General features: G+C 33.8%; 1 protein-coding gene across 1 annotated transcript; it reads left to right on the forward strand.

The window, feature by feature from the left end:
• Positions 1–1,547: 1,547 nt before the first annotated feature.
• Positions 1,548–19,353, forward strand: LOC135630703 (beta-glucosidase 4-like). Its single transcript, XM_065137839.1, has 13 exons — positions 1,548–1,707; positions 4,549–4,615; positions 4,694–4,752; positions 5,597–5,672; positions 8,607–8,681; positions 8,750–8,837; positions 11,753–11,978; positions 12,198–12,313; positions 16,704–16,915; positions 17,271–17,305; positions 17,468–17,570; positions 18,202–18,310; positions 18,931–19,353. The coding sequence occupies exons 1-13, from the start codon at positions 1,597–1,599 to the stop codon at positions 19,133–19,135; spliced, it is 1,482 nt and encodes a 493-aa protein (XP_064993911.1). The 5' UTR covers positions 1,548–1,596; the 3' UTR covers positions 19,136–19,353.
• Positions 19,354–19,949: the final 596 nt, after the last annotated feature.

The raw sequence follows: 19,949 nt of genomic DNA on the forward strand, positions 1-19,949 counted from the left end.
TTAACAGGAAAATTTAATTATTTGCTGAAACGAGTGCAAAAATAACCCGCTACATTATATTGTAGTAGAGAAGAAAGCTACTCCGTTGCGCATCACCAAAGTATCACAAATGAAGCTGCTTCGTCAGTAATTATAATCACACTTTGAGTGTTCGACGTAATGCCTCCGACAAAGGATCCCTGACAGAAACCTGCACACAGAGAGGAGGCAATCACCAGCATGATTTCTCAAAAGTAAAACCGACGACTCCCTCACCCATTTGACTCCAAGCCCATGTTCTTCGCTGCGGATACATCTGATGACCACTGGCACACATGCATTGCAACGCAGCCCTCATGCACCGCACCTCCCCACAGACCTTGTCCCTTGCGCTTGGCACCGCAGCAGTAAAACCTCACAAACATCTGGTGGGCAATTTTGCAACATCCTTGAGAACTGTACACTATCCCACATGGCGGTCTCCCCAAGAAATCAGATTCCTCTTGTGTATCCTCATGCTCCCATCTCGGTGACTAGCACTGCCTTCTCCTTGTCGAATGCTTCAAACTTTTCACAGAAGCTTTACAGCAATGGTCTTCTGGTGTAAGAAAGCTTTACTGTCACCCATCAACCATGCTGGCCACCTCCTCTGTTTCTTTCTGAGCTCTGCAAGTCTGATGACAGCACGCAGTGACGCTCCATGTTTCTGCACCGATCTGTCTCCCATGATCAGAGGCTGCTGCAGCTGCTTCCTATCAGCATGTGACACATTATTATTCGTCACAGCAATCACAGGGCATAAGAAAAGAAGCTGCAAGCGCCACATGCTCCATAAATAATTGCTTCCGCCTCTTATTTATTGTGGGAGTCTGACTCTTCATATTTATTGGCTTTATCTGAAACGAGGGCGAATGAGTCATTTTACCTCTATCAAGACCTTTTGCTGAGTCGGGATCGCCTGTCACCCCTCAGACACCTATCTATCTGTTTAAACGCGCGGTAAGATACAAGTGGCAGAACCTTGGGGTCAGTAGTGGTTCCCGGTCGGTACGAAGGCTCACTGGGTTCCTGAACCAGTGTTCCCGGTCGGCCCCCACCCGGGGGTCGGGATCGCCTGTCTGCAATCGGGCAACCTCATGGCTCTTTGGTGGCCGTGGAGTAAAGGTCATTGCTGAAAAAAATGTGGGCTCGTTTCTCTAAAGCTATAATTGACCACCACGTTGCTGATAACTACAACAGCTGACTGGCAATCGACAGGTGATCCCTGACCAGGTGGCGACGAAGCCTAACGTCATCTTGGCGTGGCATGCACACATGTCACTTCAGTACGCACCAGAAATCTTATGCGGAACGAGACGCCACGCTTTCGCCTTCCGCGATGTCCTACGTGCCGGTGAATGGCCGCAACCCCGACTCCGCCGCGTAACGGACGCTGGCGGTACGTCATATTCCCTTTGTCGCTCGGAAGATTTTAATCCTCAAATGACCAAATTGCCCTCTCTCTCACTCACCGACCCTCCTTTTGTCTTCTTCCTCCCTATTTAACGCCCCAGCATCTGGCGCCCGTGCTGGCGACTACAACCATCACCGCAACCCCTCCTCTCTCTCTCTCTCTCAATGGCCTGTAGGAGGAGCGAGGTGAATGGCTGTGATGGGGTTACCGAAGAGGTCACTCGGAGGGATTTCCCTAAAGATTTCGTTTTCGGAGCCGCGACCTCCGCTTACCAGGTAAATTACATTGATCAAAGGAAAATCCAGGATCCAGGGGTAGAACGGGCATTCTCGCCTAATTATTCTCCACGTTATCCCTGTTTTTCTTAGCTCCTTTTGGTTCGTACCTATCGCGGGTTCACATCCAACCGAAAAGGTTTTTGATTCTTCATTTCTTTTCTGATTGATCGGAATGGGTCGATGATTGGTTATTCTTTTTGCTTTTGGCGTGCCGCTCAAGTTTCTGTTTTCCTCCGTTTGGTTTTGTTTGTTCTCGTGGCATCTCGCATTCTAATTTTCGACGGTATTTTTCTTGATGAAGCTTTCTTTCGGATGAGCATTTGATGGAAAGTTAGTTAAAGATTGGTTTTTGAAGTTATAAACTAGCATAATGTAGTCTATTTCCGAAAGTAAAAGCGCACTTACTGTCACGGCCAAGCCCTACATGCATTGCATTTATGTTCTCTCACGTGATATGTTTCAGTGTATTTTATGACGTGTATTCTTGAACATTTTGATTTCATTATTGCGTGAAATACTTAGGTAATGTGTGTAAATGTTTTCATGCTCATTTGTTTATCCCTTTAGAAGCCCATCTGCCATTAGATTGTTAGTTGGCCTGGACGAAACCTGTTTCATCTGTCACGATGTGAGGAATGAAAGCAAAACGACATCTTAGTGCCCGGAAATGTTGAGGAAGACGTTATATTAGGTGGTTGATAGCTGTCTGAGAGTGTTTTTACCAGTCTTTCATTTGTTCAGCGTTTGTTTTTGGTTGTAGCAAAGATTCACAAAAAATGGTTCTCTCTTAGAGAACTTATTTTCTTTGGTTTTAATTGCTGGGAAACAAAAAAAATGGAAATTATTTTACAGATTTATGTGGAAAAATTAGCTGTTGTTCTCTGGATTTGTTTTGGAAAAGAAAAGAAGGCATGAGAAAAGAAAACTTCCCCAAATGAGTCCTCATTATTTGCTAACTTTCCAGAAAAAAAGATTAAATCTAGCTTTCCAGCATTCTGAAAACGAGAAGGAACTTTATTCTATAATACAAACAAATTGTATTTTGTTCCCATGAAATTAATTTTTTTCACAGGACGTCCTTCTCCATCATTTTTTTTTTTTCTTGCAACCAAATGGACCCTGAAGGAATAAGAATGAGGCAAGATCAAGAAACAGGACATAGTTACCATATAATATATGGAAGGAGGTTTTGGGATGATATATGTGAGTTAGGATCTACGACAAAGAAAAGAGGAGGATCATTTTGATTGGGATGAGAAAACTTGTAGGATATATTTGTGAAATATCCTGTGTGGTTATAATACTTCTTATGTTTTAGAGTTTTAGATTTATTTGAATTTCTAAGTTTTTATTTTTATGTTATTTTTCTGACTGATCTTAATTCACTGTTTTAATGGAGATAGTCCTACCTGTCTTTTTCTTAAATTGTAGGGTTGTACTCGATCCAAATGCTGTAAACCTTACATTCTATTGCATTCTATCATTTGATTTTGAACATGAGTCATGAAAGGCTTGATAATTTTGAGCACATCCTGGATCATCTCTCTCTTTTTCTATTTATGTATATATGTATAAATAATAAATACATGCATAAATATAAACGTGTATGTGCACATGTATGTATATATCCATGCTGAATGAATAATATTTAAAGCTAAAAGCTCTGAGCATTGACTGGGACAACATTGGACGAAAAATGATATTCTCACAAGAACAGATTTTAATGTCATCATATACCTGATAGTTTGAAGGTTTCTTTTTCTGTAGAGCATACTTTTGTGATACACTTTTTGTCCGATTGACTTAAGGTTTTCAAGTTGAAATGGTTCCCGACAATGAAACTTAAAAAAATGGCTTCAATGTTAGAATATGCCTTTTCTAACATCTCATGACTTCTCCTATATGCTTTACTAACAAAGACCATGAATATTCCTATCAGATTATCATTTTCTGCTACCAACATCCCCATGTCCTTAGTTTGATATAATGAAAGTAAGTCTCAAAGGTAACTTTTGATCCACCATGACTTTAAGTTGAGATGAAGGACTTAAGAGGAGGAACCACTGAGGACAGGGTAGAGAGGATGCAATATCTGATTGTTGCAAATAAGCAGTTTGGCAGATCAGGTTGGAAATATAGGTGCAGAGTCTATGAGAAACCTCTTCTTGTATAGCACACTGATAAATTGAAGTGGTTCTCTCCAGGAAATTTTGATGTCTTGTTGTCTGATTGATATCTTTTGGTATTAATAATGTCCTGTAAGCCACTGCGAACCACCTAGGCTGCAATTAGGTTCTGGTGAGCTTCGACTCCCATCACGTAGGGTCTAATGCCCTAAGCTACTAATGTATGTGGACCAACTGCCCAGAATTAAAAATTGTGTACCATAAATTTCACTTGTAACATCTTCCTTGAAGGTTGCAAATCATTTTCATAACCACTTGTTATTTATGGTATCAGGTTTTTAAATACTTTTATATTACAAATATGTTTAGGGATCTACATTCTGTCAGTTAGAAATAATCAACGATTATAACATGTCTTTAGTGTGAAATTCCCAGTGATATTCTAGTACCCAGCATTTGCATTTCATCTATAAAAATGTTCATGTCTTTTACATCTTATCAGTTACAAAAAAAAGTCCCTTTTTGTCTTTTTCCATAAATTAATTTGTGATTTTTGCATCCGGAGATTATACTGTTAATCTTTTAGTCGAGTTAGATTCCCATTTTAATTTGTTGTATGTACTATTTTAATTTTATCAGCAGTCATTTTTCTCAATAATGAATTGGTAAATTTTATAAAATCCTGATGGAGAAAAAACTTTCATTTCTATAGGTTGAAGGCGCAAGAAGAGAGGGTGGAAAAGGTGATAGCATTTGGGATGTTTTCTCAGAGCAAAAAGGTTTGGGCTTTTCATGCATATCATCATCACTTCTTTCACCTTTTTTTGTTTATATGCATTTAATGTTTATATCATCAGATAATATAAAGGACAGAAGTAATGGAGATATTGCAGTGGATCAATATCATCGCTACAAGGTTAAATGTTTTCTCATCTTGACTACTTATGGAAGCTTATTATTTGATTTCCTGTGATGCTTTAGGATTGCATAACTGTTATGTTGAACCAACTTGTCTAGGATTGATTCACATATCACTTATTCTTGATGTAATTTTCATGTTGAACCTTGTATTGGATGGTTATCGTACTTCAATATCTGAATTCAAATATGCGGGAGGTTTTTTGTTTTCTTCGAGCTTGTGAGGATGAGTCCTTCTATGTCTTGGCCACTCAGTCCAATGACTACTTTTGTGTCTTAACCACACAGTGCAATGAATCCTGTGTCTTGGCTACTCTGTCTAATGAATCCTTCTGTCTTGCACACTTATTCGTTTGTAGTATTTTCTTTCTAATTAAATTTCAGCCCTTAATATGATTTTTTTCCTACTGCTATTCTATCATGTAAATCTTGTTTTCCTTTAGTTTAATGCATAATGTACCTGTTAATTACCTCTATTAATCTTCTCATTTAAAGCATCTGTAAATTTGAAATCATCCTTTTCTTAGCAGGATTAACACTGTTTTTCATGGGATGGTATAGCTCGTATGACAAATGACATACAGCAAGAATATAAATATAAAAGGGAAGAAAAGTTTTTATGTAATTCAGTAATATGTGTATATTCACAAAGCCCTCATGAAAAGTTCCAGATTTTTACAAATTTCACAGTTGCATAAATGGAACATTAGATACCACCATGAATAACTACACAGACAAGAAAAACCTTGGGAACAAGAATCATTTATAGACATTCTGTTTTATAATTCGAGATTCACTATGCATAATTACATTGTAACTATCAGCATTTTTCTGTTGCCCAGGAAGATGTGGAGCTTATGGCCAAACTAGGTTTTGGTGCTTACCGATTTTCTATATCTTGGACTCGTATATTTCCCGGTATGCTTTGTTACCCATTTTCATTAATTTAAGCTTGAAAATTTAGTTTTCATACTTGTTTGTTCTGGTACTTTATCAGTAGAACTGTCAATTACAAAAGTCACATTCTATAAGGGGGCTAGACACGAATACTTGGGTTGCTGGACGTGGAAGACCTTATTCATTAGATCGTAGAAGCTGATGGAAGGTTTTCTTTTCTCTACACCATACAAATATAGACATGAATACAATAAATGAAATCAATTTGTGGTTGTATATGACGTCTAGTTATAGTAGGATGCAAGTTCTTGCTAGGGATAACCAGTTTATATTTGGAAGAAGAGATGAGAAATCTTAGAAAGCTCAAGTATTGATGGTTTATTTTAACTTGAGGGATAACACTATCTTAACCTTATTGAACCTTTTTTGAAGCCACTTTTGGTGGCTTTTTCCTTTCATTTTCCTTGTACTTTGGTGCAATAATGACTATTAATCTAGGTCCTTTTTTGCCCTGTGTTATCTTAATGGTCTATGGCAATGTATAGACTGTTTTCCCATTCAAACATATTGGCTGTCCTTAGAAGGTGATACACCACCTTTATATTTTATATATATATATATATATATATATATATAATCCAGATGTGCATTGAATTGCTCTTTACAAATTTAGATATGTGGTGATGTATCAAGCATACAATCCGCTTCCCTCCACCCTGAGCGATACCCCTTGGGGTCTGTATTTAAAAATTATAAGTCCACTAGTGCAGACAAGCCTCTCAAGAAATGTTCTACCACTTTGTGAATAATAAATAATAATGTTTCATGAGCAACCCAAATGGTGCAATGCAATACAAAAATTACAGGATGCTGATTTAACCAAGGATAAGGATTTTGTGGTGCAGACTTATGCACCTATTGGCTGACAACTGGCTTGAAGTGTGCCATTGTGTTGGATAACAATGTGTGCCATCACAAAGGAAGAGAGAGAGAGAGAGAGAGAGAGAGAGAGAGAGAGTAACACCATAAGTAAATTTTAACAAGAATATCTATTGCATCACTAAAATTATATTATATTTTTTTAATTCAAGTCTATTATTGTAAACCTATTGAATCCTTTTGATTAAAATGATCATGTCAATGTGTCAGAGTTGCCTCTTCTTTTATTACCTTAGTAGAGTATTAATTATTGGAAAGATTTTTGGAGCCAATAGGTTGGCAATATTTACAAGGTGAGAAAAAAAAATCAGAAAATGAGTTTAAAAGGGTATGATAAGAATCACAAAATAAAAAAATTTAAGATAATTAGAAAATTGGAGAAAAGATATATATTCAATATATAATCAGATACATTAACTTTTAGAAGGTAAGCTTAGATGTCCATTTCGTTGGAATTAGTGCTTAGGACCAAGGATTTTAATTTTGAATGATACGGGCGGTGCATACCGGTTTGCCAACAGACTGGTACGTGGATCGCCTGCTATCAGGCGGTATCAGCCTGGCTGTAGCCTACCTGCGACAAAGGAAGAAGAAGCGTTGAGGGAGAAGAGGGAGAATCGGGAGAACCTCGATGCTTTCTGATCCGGCACCACCCTCCCCGACGATCTCGATCCAAGAGGTAATGGAGAGGCAGTGGCTTAGCTTCTTCTTTGTCGCGTTCTTCGCCAAAGGCCGGAGACGCCTACAGCCTTCGTCGCGTTCTTCGCTGACGACCGTAGACGCTTGCGGCCTTTGCCGCATTCTTCATCGAAAGCCGGAGATGTCTGCGGCCTTCGATGTCTTCGCTGAATGCCGCAGATGAGGAGAAGACCATGTTCTTCTCTACTTCTAACGCGACAAGGAGAAGAAAAGGTGGTGATGTTGCCGAGGCAACGTATGTCTCTTTTTTTTAAAAATATTATTTTTCTACTTTTATATATATATATATATATATATATATATATATATATATATATATATATATATATATATATATATATATATATATATATATATATACACACACACACACACACGTACCGAGCGATATACCCTAGCATACGCTCGGTACACTCGTATCGTACTGTGCCGAGCAAAGCTTGAAACGTTGGTATGATATGAAATTACGAACCTTGCTTAGTATAATTGATGGGTATGATTGTTGTACTATCAATTTAGCAATAGTCCTTCGTGAGACAAAATGTCTAAATAATTTCATAATGGCAACATAGGTAGAACTTGGTAGGACATTTTTCCAATGACTTAGAAAAGTAGAAGGCAAGTGATGTAGCACAAGTTTGTGACAAGTAGAGAAATTGTATTCTTTTTTATTTGAAAATAGAAGGAGGAAAGACGGACGAAGGGAAAGATAATAATAAAAAAATATAATGTATTATTGAAGGCTTTATACCTCCATACATCTCACATGTGGGCAATAAAATCCAATGATAAAACAAAATATGACCACATAGATTCACATATGATTTGAAAAAGAACTCGTTTTTCATTTATTGATTTATCTTCCAGATATAATGTGTAAAATAATCTTTCTTTTTTTATGATAATTTGTTTTCTCAAATAATGAAAATTTCTTATATAGATAAAATCTTCAATCAAGATCTTTTAATTTTCAATGAAAAATCAAATTTGTTGGAGATGTTGCCATGTGACGACTTATAACATTAGTATAGTAGGCTCTAAACTAACACAATGAAATTTAAATTAGAAATATATTAAAATGATAATGCATTACAAAGACTTCAAATGAAATAATGGCAAATTTTGTTCCTTCGCTTTTAACCCTTTGCTTCAGTACAAGATTACAAAAGTAAAGGAACTTATATAACATTCAAGTCGAGCTATATGTTATCTCTTTCGGCACATTTTTTCATGGCGACTCTTTGCTTTTCAATAGGTTTCATCAAATGATGCTCATTCATGGATGAGTGATTTGACTTGATTTTTTCATGTTGGCAGATGGATTAGGAACTAAGATCAATGAAGATGGGATTGCTTATTATAACAATCTGATCAATTACCTACTTGAAAAAGGTTGTTGATAATCCATTTGTGCCTTCAAATAATCATCAAGAGCCACATTTATATGTTCTCAAATGCAGGTATACAGCCTTATGTTACACTATATCATTGGGATCTTCCATATTTTCTTCATGAATCAATGGGGGGATGGCTGTCGGAGAAGATTGTGTAAGTTGTCTATGTTTAGAATTTCTAAGAGATTATGTGACAGATGTTTCTCAGCATCAAGTTCCTTTTTCTACTAAACAAGTTATTCCATAGAACTGTCAAAAAAGTAATTGATCATAGGCATAGAAATATATCCAAATTTCTCGAGCTTCTAGCAAGCTTATTCTATGAAATGGAAAGAAAAGTACTAATGTAACAGATGTTTTATCTTTTATGTACCTTCTGAAGTGTAAATTATCATGTTTGAGCTCTCTATCTGTATTCCAGATAACTAGTTCATGTTGATTTGCATAGTTTATTATATTTAATCTTTCAGAATTTCTAGTACGTAGAGCCTTGAAACAGAAAAGTTATCAGAAAAAGTAACCTTCATGTCCTAGGATCATTGTCTAACCTGCTCTACCAGCTAATTAATGGTACTAAGGGCATTTGTTAAGTTGGACTTGGCCTGGAATACTTCAATTTAACATGAGGTTGCTTTGGAGGTAGGCTGAGCTAGTATGAGAGTTCTGCATGTCAAGTGAAACTCAATGAGCATGTATTGATCCCTTTGTGCTGTCTAAATACAGTTGTTACATTATAAATTGAAAAGCATATGCCTTAAATGGCATTCAAGTGGAAGGTGAGGCGAGCTATTATTATTTGCTTGCTTTTCTTGTTGTGTGCACTTTCCATTTACTACTTGTAACGTATTGCTATCTAGAAAATATTTGATCTATTTACTCTTGTTGAAGAAAGTAAAAGTGGCTCATTTTTTTAGCTCACAAAAGGGCTATTTTTGTTGGCTTCAAGGTTTACCCTATCGGTCCAAACCGGTGTACCAGCTAGCTAAATATAGGTTAAATTACGATGAATTCATAATTAAATACACTAATCACAGCATTAGAAATACTAATTACTCATTAATTAGCCTTTTTAACCACAGTAGACATGTCAAATAATAATAATTATTAAATACATAAAATTGACCCAATAATACATAAAATAATGATGAATTTATCATTAAATACACTGATTACAGTATTAAAAAACTTAATTAAACCCTAATTAGCCCTATTTTACTACTATAAATATGTCAAACATCCTAAGAGACATTAAATACATAAATTAGATCCAATATATATCAAATTATGATGAAACATCATTAAATACACTAATCACAGTATTAACATAGTTAATGACTCCCTAATTATTCTTCTTTCACTATTATAAACATCTCAAACACTCTAATAGACATTAAAGACATTTAATTGATCCAATATGGGTCAAATTTGATTAAATCAACATTAAATACACGAATCACAGCATTAACATAGTTAATTAATTCTTAATTAGTCTTCTTTCTAAACATGTCAAATCCCCTAATAGGTATTAAAGACATTGAATTGGCACAATATGGATCAAATTTGGATTAAATCATTATTAAAACCACTAATCATAACATTAAAAACTTAATTAAAACCTAATTAAACCTATTATACTATAACAAACATGTAAATCACATTAATATGCGTGAAATACAAAGATTTGACCCATTAAGTGTATAATTTAAAAAAAAATCAGCATTAAACATACTAATCACAACATTAAATGCCTTAATTACTCCTTTATTATCATTCTTCTATCCAAGGTATGTAGTTTCGAATAATACCGCTCGTACCGGGCGGTACGTACCGGTCCATTAGCTGACCGGTACACGGACCGCTCGTTACCGGACGATATATATATATATATATACCGAGTGGTATACCGTTCAGTATATTGTAACGTACCGTACCGAGCGAATGTTGAAATGTCGGTACGATACAATATTTCAAACCTTGATTCTATCATCATAAAAACCTCAAAGAACATACTAGATTATTCATCTCATAAATTATCAAAAATCGAGAAAAAATACATACCTTTGATTAGAAAGTTTTTTCTCTAACTTAGGTGTTAATCCTCCCTAATTAGCTTTCTAAGCTTGATCTAAGTAATAAATTAACAGTTTTGTGAAGCTCTAAAAGAGTGTAAATGTGAGAATGAGAGAAAGAAGTGAGTGAGAAAGAGATTAAGAGAGTAGGGGAGTTTAAGAGAGTGAAAGGAGGTAAAAGAGGAGGAAAAGGTTTAAAAATCCTTTCAAATGGATCTGACTATTGGAACTAATCATATATGAGCCGTCCATCGGTACTGGTCAAAATCCAATCGGTACCGACCGATACAGGTCGGTAACGATCGGATTTTGATTGTTCTAATCGGGATAGACCCTGTATTGGGTGATATGGGGTCATTTAGCATATATCACCTGATATAGGTTGGTCCATGTGTCGGTCCCTATCAGATCGATATATACCACCCATACTAGGTGGTATACCACGACGTGACAAACCTTAGTTGGCTTATTTATGTTCAAAGGAATGGCTATGTGAATAAGTTTATTGCATTTGACTGATAGATATAATCTCGATATCCTATGTTTTGCTTCTCTGCATTCTCTTTTCTGCTTTAATATTTTTACAGAGAAGCTAAAGCTAAATGTATCTCTTGTTTTTCATTCCCTACATTAATGCTTATCAATATTCTTTTCTCTTTTTCTGCCTAAATTTCTGTCAGAAAACTGAAGACGAGTTAACATATGCAAAAACTTGCTGACAAATAATCTTCTAATATCTACTTAATGCCATTTTATGTATAAACACCTAATATAATTATTGTGGAGAAAATATAGTAAATGACATTATGTCTACATGAAAATTCTGATAAATATTTGCTGCCACAGTATTGGAATTTTGAAATTAACTGTTAAATCAAATAGTGTTCTTTTTATGATTTCTAGTATTTACAAATTTAATCAGTTAATATGGATTGAATTTCACTGTGGAATTACAAAACATCAAGACCTCGGTAATTTGATAATTTATCATAATTGACAGGCAATATTTTGCACTATATGCTGAAGCATGTTTTGAGAAGTTTGGAGACAGAGTGAAGCACTGGATTACAATCAATGAACCACGTCAAACAGCTGTGAATGGATATGGTTATGGTTTCTTTGCTCCTGGAAGATGTGAAAATTCATCTGCGGAACCTTATTTGGCTGCTCATCACCAACTTTTGGCTCATGCAGCTGCTGTTGCTGTATACAGGAAGAAATTTAAGGTGTGATCTCTGATCAGTATACCTGCATTTCTTGGAGAAATATTTGTTTCTTGGATAAGCATTTAACATGTTTTGACTACATGTGTAAAATTGAAGCACTTAACAGGATTTAATACCATTCTTCAGTGGTAGAAAATAGTGACATGAATTCTTTCTTGGTATTAGTGATTCTGTTGCATAATCTTACAATATGAGTTTAATAGCCTTTACTTGTTCCAGGATGCTCAAGGTGGTGTAATTGGCCTGACAATTGATTGTGAATGGGCAGAGCCATTTTCTGACAAGTTGGAAGATAAAATTGCTGCTGATACGTGGCTGGACTTTCAACTTGGATGGTAAGTTTTCTTCAGTTCCTTTTGGGTATTAAATATTTTCAGATAGACTTGCCTCTTTGGATTGTTTTTGTTATAAAACCCAAATAGGAATCACCTCTGTTATCCTGTGCTGGAGCTTCCTTATTGTGAAATGCTGAAGTTTGTTGCTGAAATTTGCTGTTGATACTTATTCTAAGATTCATTAAATCTCTATTGTTTCTAATAAAGATGTCATAGGAAAAAATTATTACAAGCAATAAAATGATATTTGCTGGGTTATAGTGTGATTGATATCTTGCCCTAAGTTGAGATCACTTGCAGGAAAAGATGTGTATCACCAACCCCAAATATTTATCCTCTTATGATTGCTTGTTGTTATGCTCTATTATGTTTGCATCTAGAGACAACACTTTCGTGTTTGGACCTTATGATCCCAAAATTAGGCATCTTGAATGTCTCTAGTAACATCACCAATGTTGGTCCCATGCCTGGATGAAAAAGGTGGAGGGTTGCATTAGGTCACTAACAACCAACATAAAACAATGTCAGATCTCATGAACATATATTTTAATCGATTTCAGTATAGAGCTAGGTCATCACCCCGGGAATGATGCAAGACTCTTTCAAACCCTAGATATCCTGAATTAAAAAGGGTGGGCTAGGAGGTCGCCTGGAAATGACCCATCACATTGGTGCCCGGATGTGGTGCCAAGTAGGCAAGAGTTCTCATATTGTTTTGGGCTAATGAGAGTAAAAAAGTTGGTCTAAGAACTGAGGATTAGGCTAGCAACTTGGAATATAGAAACACTTACAGGGAAGGAATTCGAATTGGTGGACACTATGACCAAAAGAAAAATAAATATTATTTGCTTACAAGAGACTAAGTGGATAGGAGAAAAATTTAGAGAGATTGATAGTACTGAATTTAAAATTTGATATATTAAAAAGTTAAGCATATAAATGGTATAGGAATTGTTATTAATAAGGATCTTAAGAATAATGTTCTAAATGTAAAAAGATTTGAAGATAGAATTATAGTTCTAATATTTATGAAAGGACAAGATATTTTGAATTTCATTAATGCTTAGGCTCCTCAAGTCAGACTGGATAATCAAACTAAAAAAGAATTTTAAGAAAACTTAGGTGATATCATTCAACCAAAAAACTTATAATTGGATGAGATTTGAATGATCATGTAGGAAAAACATATGATGAAAATAAAGGGGTGCATGAGGGCTTCGGTTATTGAGAGAAACGTTGGTGGTATGATTTTAGATTTTATAACTTCATATAATTTTATAATTATAAATGTTCACTTTAAGAAGAGAGATGAATATTTAATTACTTATAAAAGTGGCCAAAATTGTAGTCAAATAGACTTTTTTCTCACTAGAAAGGTAGATAAAGTTAATTTTAAGAATTATAAAATTATACTTGACAAAAGTTTGATGAATCAACATAGTTGATTGTATTAGATATCTACTATAGGAAATTGAATAAGCCAAAGATAGTCAAAGAATTATTAAGACTAGATGGTAGAATTTTAAAGATGATAATGTAAATACCTGTAAGAATAAGATGGAAATGGAAGCGACTTGGAACTTAGATGAGAATGATATTAATATTATTTGAACAACGATGACTAATAAGATTAGGAGCTTAACAAAGAAGATTCTTGGTGAAACTAAACATAGAGGTGTAACTTTAAAAGAGAGTTGGTGGTGGTGCGAATAAATTCAAAAAATAATTTTTACTAAACGATCATGTTTTAAAGATTGAAAAATTATAAAAATTATAAAAATGAGAAAAAATTTAAAAGATATAAAGAATCTAAAAAAGAGGCTAAAAAAGCGATTAATATGATAAAATATAAAATTTATGATAATTTTTATAACAAATTAGGTACTAAAGATGGTAAAAAAGATATATATCAAATTTATAAAGCTAGGGAAAAAAGGTATGAGGATATAGGTAATATAGATGCATTAAAGATGAAAATCAAAGAATACCTATTAATGATAATGAGATTTAAGGAAAGATGAAAAATTATGTTTATAAATTATTTAATGAATATTCTACATAGGACTTAGATTTAGCGATAAATAATAGTGGTAGATTTAATAATCATAGATTTATTCGTAAAATTAGAACTAATGAAGTAAAAGACACATTAAAGAAGATAAAAAATAGCTAAGAATGTGGGGCCTGATGGTGTCCGTATTGAGGTTTGAAAAAGTTTAGGGTACAAAGGAGTAGCTTGGTTAATTAGGTTATTTAACAAAATTATAAGACTCAGAAGAATGCTTGATGAATAAAAAAAAAGTTTTCTAGTGCCAATTTACAAAACTAAAGATGACATATAGAATTGTTTAAATTATAGAAGAATTAAAATCATGAGTCATACTATGAAATTTTAGGAAAGAATTATCGTAAGTAGAATAAGGCTTAAAATAAATATCTCTGAAAATCAATTTGGTTTTATGCTTGGAAGATCAACCATAATTAATAAAAAATATAGGGAGAAAAAGAAAGATTTGCATATAGTTTTTACTTTTTATTGACTTAGAGAAAGCTTATGATAGAGTTTCTAGAGACTTACTATGGTAAGTTTTAGAAAAAAAATTAAACAAAAAAAAGTTTTAGAAAAGAAAGGTGTATCCACTAATTATATTGATATTATTAAAGATATATTTGATAATATAGCTACTAGTGTTAGAATTATAGAGAGTGTATCTAGTAAGTTTCCTATTAGCATAAGATTACACTAAGGATCCACTTTAAATCCTTGCCTTTTCTTATTGATAATGGATAAACATATTAGTCATTTACATGATTTTACTCCCCGGTATATACTATTTGCTAATGATATTATATTAGTTGTTAAATGCCTAAGTGAAATTAGTTATAAACTTGAGCTATGGAGACAAGCTTTAGAATCTAAAAGTTTTAGATTAAGTAGGACTAAAATTAAATATATAAAATGCAATGTTAGTGATCCTAAAAATAGATAAGAGAATATTATTAAATTGGATGGACAAGAAGTCTCTTTAAGTAAAAGCTCTAGGTATCTTGAATCAATTATTCAACAAGATGGAGAGCTCGATGAAGATATTATTCATAGAGTAAAAACAAGATAGTTAAAATGACGAGGAGTGTCAGGATTCTTGTGTCATCATTGGATACCTTTGAGATCAAAAGAAAAATTTTATAAGACAGTTGTGAGACTAACAATACTTTATGTCTCTGAGTGTTGGACAGCTAAAAAAAAACATATACAAAAAATTTGTGTTACTGAGATAAGAATGTTGAAATGGATATGTGAAGTTACTAGGAAAGATAGGAAAAGAAATATTTTGATTTGTGAATAACTAGTATCGTTTCGATAAAGGATAAGATGAGAAAAAATCATTTAAGATGATATGAGCATGTGCTAAGGAGATCTTTTGATGTGATAGTTAGAAGAGGTACAATAATTAATATTAGTAGTATAAGAAGAGATAGAGAAAGACCTTAATAGAAACTACAAATAAAGATTTAAGTACTCTGAACTTAACTAAACATATAGCTTTTTACAGACCTCAATAGTAACAAAAGATCCATGTAGCCAACCCCAAATAATTGGAACTTATAGTTTTGTTATTGTGTTTATTGTTAATGCCTCTAGTCATATAAAGCTTTGTTGTTAATGATTTATTGTGCTAGCTTTGTTGCTTCATTCTAACTTACATTAACAATAACAATGTTATAACTCATACCTATATAGGCCTTCCATGTTATCCATGTTAAAAGCTATGATTTCCTAATTACTTAATTAGTTCTTAAGCATTGTTGTATTCACTACAGTTTTCATGTTCTCAATTGAACCCACTACAGTAAAGAATTATGGAAATTTTGATATATAATAACCAATATTTATCTAAATGGAAGTTACAGGAATTTTTTAGTAAATTTTCATTTAACTTTGCGTTATTAATCTATTATTCCATATCGGTGTATGTTATATGTATGGACTTATTGTCATATATATATATATATATATATATATATATATATATATATATATATATATATATATATATATATATATATATATATATATATATATATATCTCAGTAAAAGCTTATAGCCATCTAGAAATTGACTTGCACCTTTGGAGTTTATTTTGCTAATAAAGAACCTTTGGCATTTGAAACTCCGAAGATCCCGTTTCATTTTACACATAAAACTTCTTGTATCATAGAAGTTCTCTTTTGCCAAAAAGAAAAGGGGAATACTCTTACTTCTCATTCCCCAAATAGATTTAATTAGTGATTTTCTTGATACGTGAGTTTCAGAAATACAAATTTTATGCAATGTTGGTTTTTAATACAAATTATTTATTCTTATGGTCCTACCTGATTCATTTTGAAGGTATTTGGATCCAATTTACTATGGGGACTACCCCTTGGCCATGCGTGAGCGTGTAGGAGATCTGCTTCCAAAATTATCAGAGGCAGATAAGGAGTTACTGCAGAATGCAACTGACTTTGTTGGTCTGAACCACTATACAACCAGATTTGTTGCTCATGCAGAAAACCAAAGAGATATTCATTTCTATCAAGTACAAGAATCAGAGAGGATAGGTATTTACATCAAGATCTCCAATAATTTTTCTTATTATGGTTTTCTTATGTACATTGGAAGAAATTTAGTTCCAGAACGTTCTCTGATTCTTTGCCAGTTCAATCCGAAATGTTCTTTAAATACAGCATTTAAAATATAACAAGAGGGCATTGCTTATAATAAATCTTTTGTAGTATCCTTTGTTTCCATTTTCTTACATGAATATTTAAAGACTAGGCTATTGTTTTGACTTTTGAGTGTGAACCAGTTAAGTCTGTTTTGGTGAAACAGCTAAATGGTACAGTGAACAAAAATAATTCAGCTACATGTCAACTTTGTCGATTTTAATGCCTTTTTTTTATTGCTATGAAACAGCTAAATGGCAAAGTGGTGAACCAATTGGTCAAAGGGTAAGAAATATCCTTCCATCGTTCTCTATCATACAAATTCAGGACACTTTTATATTCGTTGGTTTTGTACAGCAATGAGTTATTAAAAAATACTCTTTTTCATGTGATAACCATTGTACTAGAAATATGAGCAACTTTGTTTAAATAAACTGTATGTTTCAGGCTGCATCAGAATGGCTCTACGTAGTTCCTTGGGGCTTCCAGAAGGTTCTTAACTATATAGCAAAGCGTTACCACAATCCTCCATTATATGTCACCGAGAATGGTTATCTCCTGACTCTTTTAGCCATTGATTCCTTGTGAATTTTGAAATTTAAATGTGTGGATGTAAGGAATTGGTACTGTTATTTCCAAAGGTTCTATAAATAGTTGCCTCACCCATAAAGCTCATACTACTTGGTCTCTTGCATGGTAATAAAGATTTTATGCAGATTGCTGCATACATTGTAGTCAATGACCCAAAATGAATGGCCTCAAAATAATCAAATGACACCTTTTGCTTTAAGAATAGACATCCACAGCATCAAATATGTATTCTTTCTTTAATCTTGTTTAACAAGACTGGTAAAAAATTCTGAATGTACACAAAGTTGTTTAACTTGGCAGCTATAGACAAAGATAACATGAAACAGTGTTCTACTTATTTAGTTTCATTGAAATGACTACAGTTGCATTTCAATCAATTTACACATGTCAATAACATTCAGTGATGAAGTTATAGTTAATTGAATCTTAACAGGAAACTATTACTTTTTTGGTTACGTTGTTTCCTCTTAAAAATCAGGTAAATTTTATATAATCAGTCATGCTACTGCATCTTGAAAGAAAACTCCAAATCTGTTCATGCTTTTCTTTAAGTTACCATGTTATAATTAATCAATCTCCTTTATTGACAGGCATGGATCAAGAAGAAACCGAAACAGCAAGTCTTGAAGAGGTCCTAGATGACAAAATGAGAGTCGGATACTATCAGACATACCTTGCAGCAGTTGCACAAGCAATCAGGTACATTATAATAGATGCATCTCCTTCTAGACCATTTTGTTTAAACAATTTTTTTATCAAAGGTAGTGGTCTGTGATCTAGATTGCATTCACGATTGAGATCATAAATTGTTTGTGATCTGGAACATTCAAACCAGTGTTGCAATAATCCTAACAGGAAAGGGGAAGGGGAAAGGAAAGGAAAAGACACACAAAACCATTAACTTCTTTTATAGACTTTTATGGGGCTTCAAAATTGTCACATGCATACAATTATGATTAATTACATTTTATTACAGTTTTGGTTAATCTTACAAAAGTTTAATCCTTGAATATACATGCATCATTCTTTATGTGATTGATAAAATACATTTTAGATAAACATATGCTGTTTGTATTAGATGTGTTCGTGTTGTCTTTAGTGAACATGTATTCCATGACAATTTAAGAGTTCAATCTAGATGGAGTTATTAAAGAATTATACATGTCTGTGATTATTATGCTGTGAGAATTTTGTCATAGCCATGCACATCCATTAATTTCGTCAATAACATTCCTAGACAGTACAGTCATAAGGTATATAAAACTAACATTTGACTGATTGAGCAGATATAATCATCTTATCTAGCGTGTTTGGTGCAGGGATGGTGTTGATGTTCGTGGATATTTTGCATGGTCATTCTTGGACAATTTTGAGTGGGCTGAAGGATATACTAAAAGGTTTGGACTGGTCTACGTTGATTATAAGAATGGTCTTACAAGGTACCCAAAATCATCAGCACTTTGGTTTTCAAGCTTCTTGAAGGCTAATGAGCAAGATGTTGTGAAGGAGATCAACCAAGCCTAAGACCTAATGCTAAGATGTGAACACACTTGGAATCTCATCTCTTCATGTACTATGCAGACAATGTCTTATATAGTCTCTGCTCAATTGATCATGCTACTTGACTGACATGATTAAGTTTGTTGGGACTTTATCTGCTTGTTATGGTTGTTGATTTGGGCAGTAAAATTCCTGAGATACATTAGCCTATATTAGATAAACATATTGGCTTAGATGTGAAACTTCAGTTTTCTGGGGCTAATGTATCTCCGATTATCCAACAACAAGAAGCTGAAATGTCTCAACTATTTGGGGCAATTATACATTAGGATGTTTTCATCTCAAATAATTGTTGACAAAATGGGAAAGAAAGCATTGGCTGTGGCCATGCAATTTCATCTGGTATTTCTGTACATATCAACTGCATGTTGAATTTTCCATGTGGATTTCGTCTTCTTACTCGACAAGCATGGATAAAGAGTTTGATACTGAACATAAGGGTTAACAAGCAAAGTTGTGATGGAACTTAGATAGCATAAGTAATGTCAGATGGATAATGTGCATTGAGACTGTATTCATTTTGATACAATAACATGACATGTAGATCATCAAGAAAATCGATTGCATCAAATTCAACATTAAGTATCAGCAATTGTGGCTGATAAAATGTGACCAGTAGAACAAATTTGTCTTTTGTAGCTGATCATTATTAAGATACCAATTCGTGCTACTGATTCATGGGTTGGAAGCATATCTTCTCTTTGTTCGTTACATTTTTGTTTTCAGATACAAGTACCCCTTTTTTCCCCTAAAAAGCTGTACTGTTAGTATGTTGCCT

The sequence above is a fragment of the Musa acuminata genome, chromosome BXJ3-2 (assembly GCF_036884655.1).
Source record: "Musa acuminata AAA Group cultivar baxijiao chromosome BXJ3-2, Cavendish_Baxijiao_AAA, whole genome shotgun sequence".
In the NCBI taxonomy this organism is placed as follows: domain Eukaryota; kingdom Viridiplantae; phylum Streptophyta; class Magnoliopsida; order Zingiberales; family Musaceae; genus Musa; species Musa acuminata.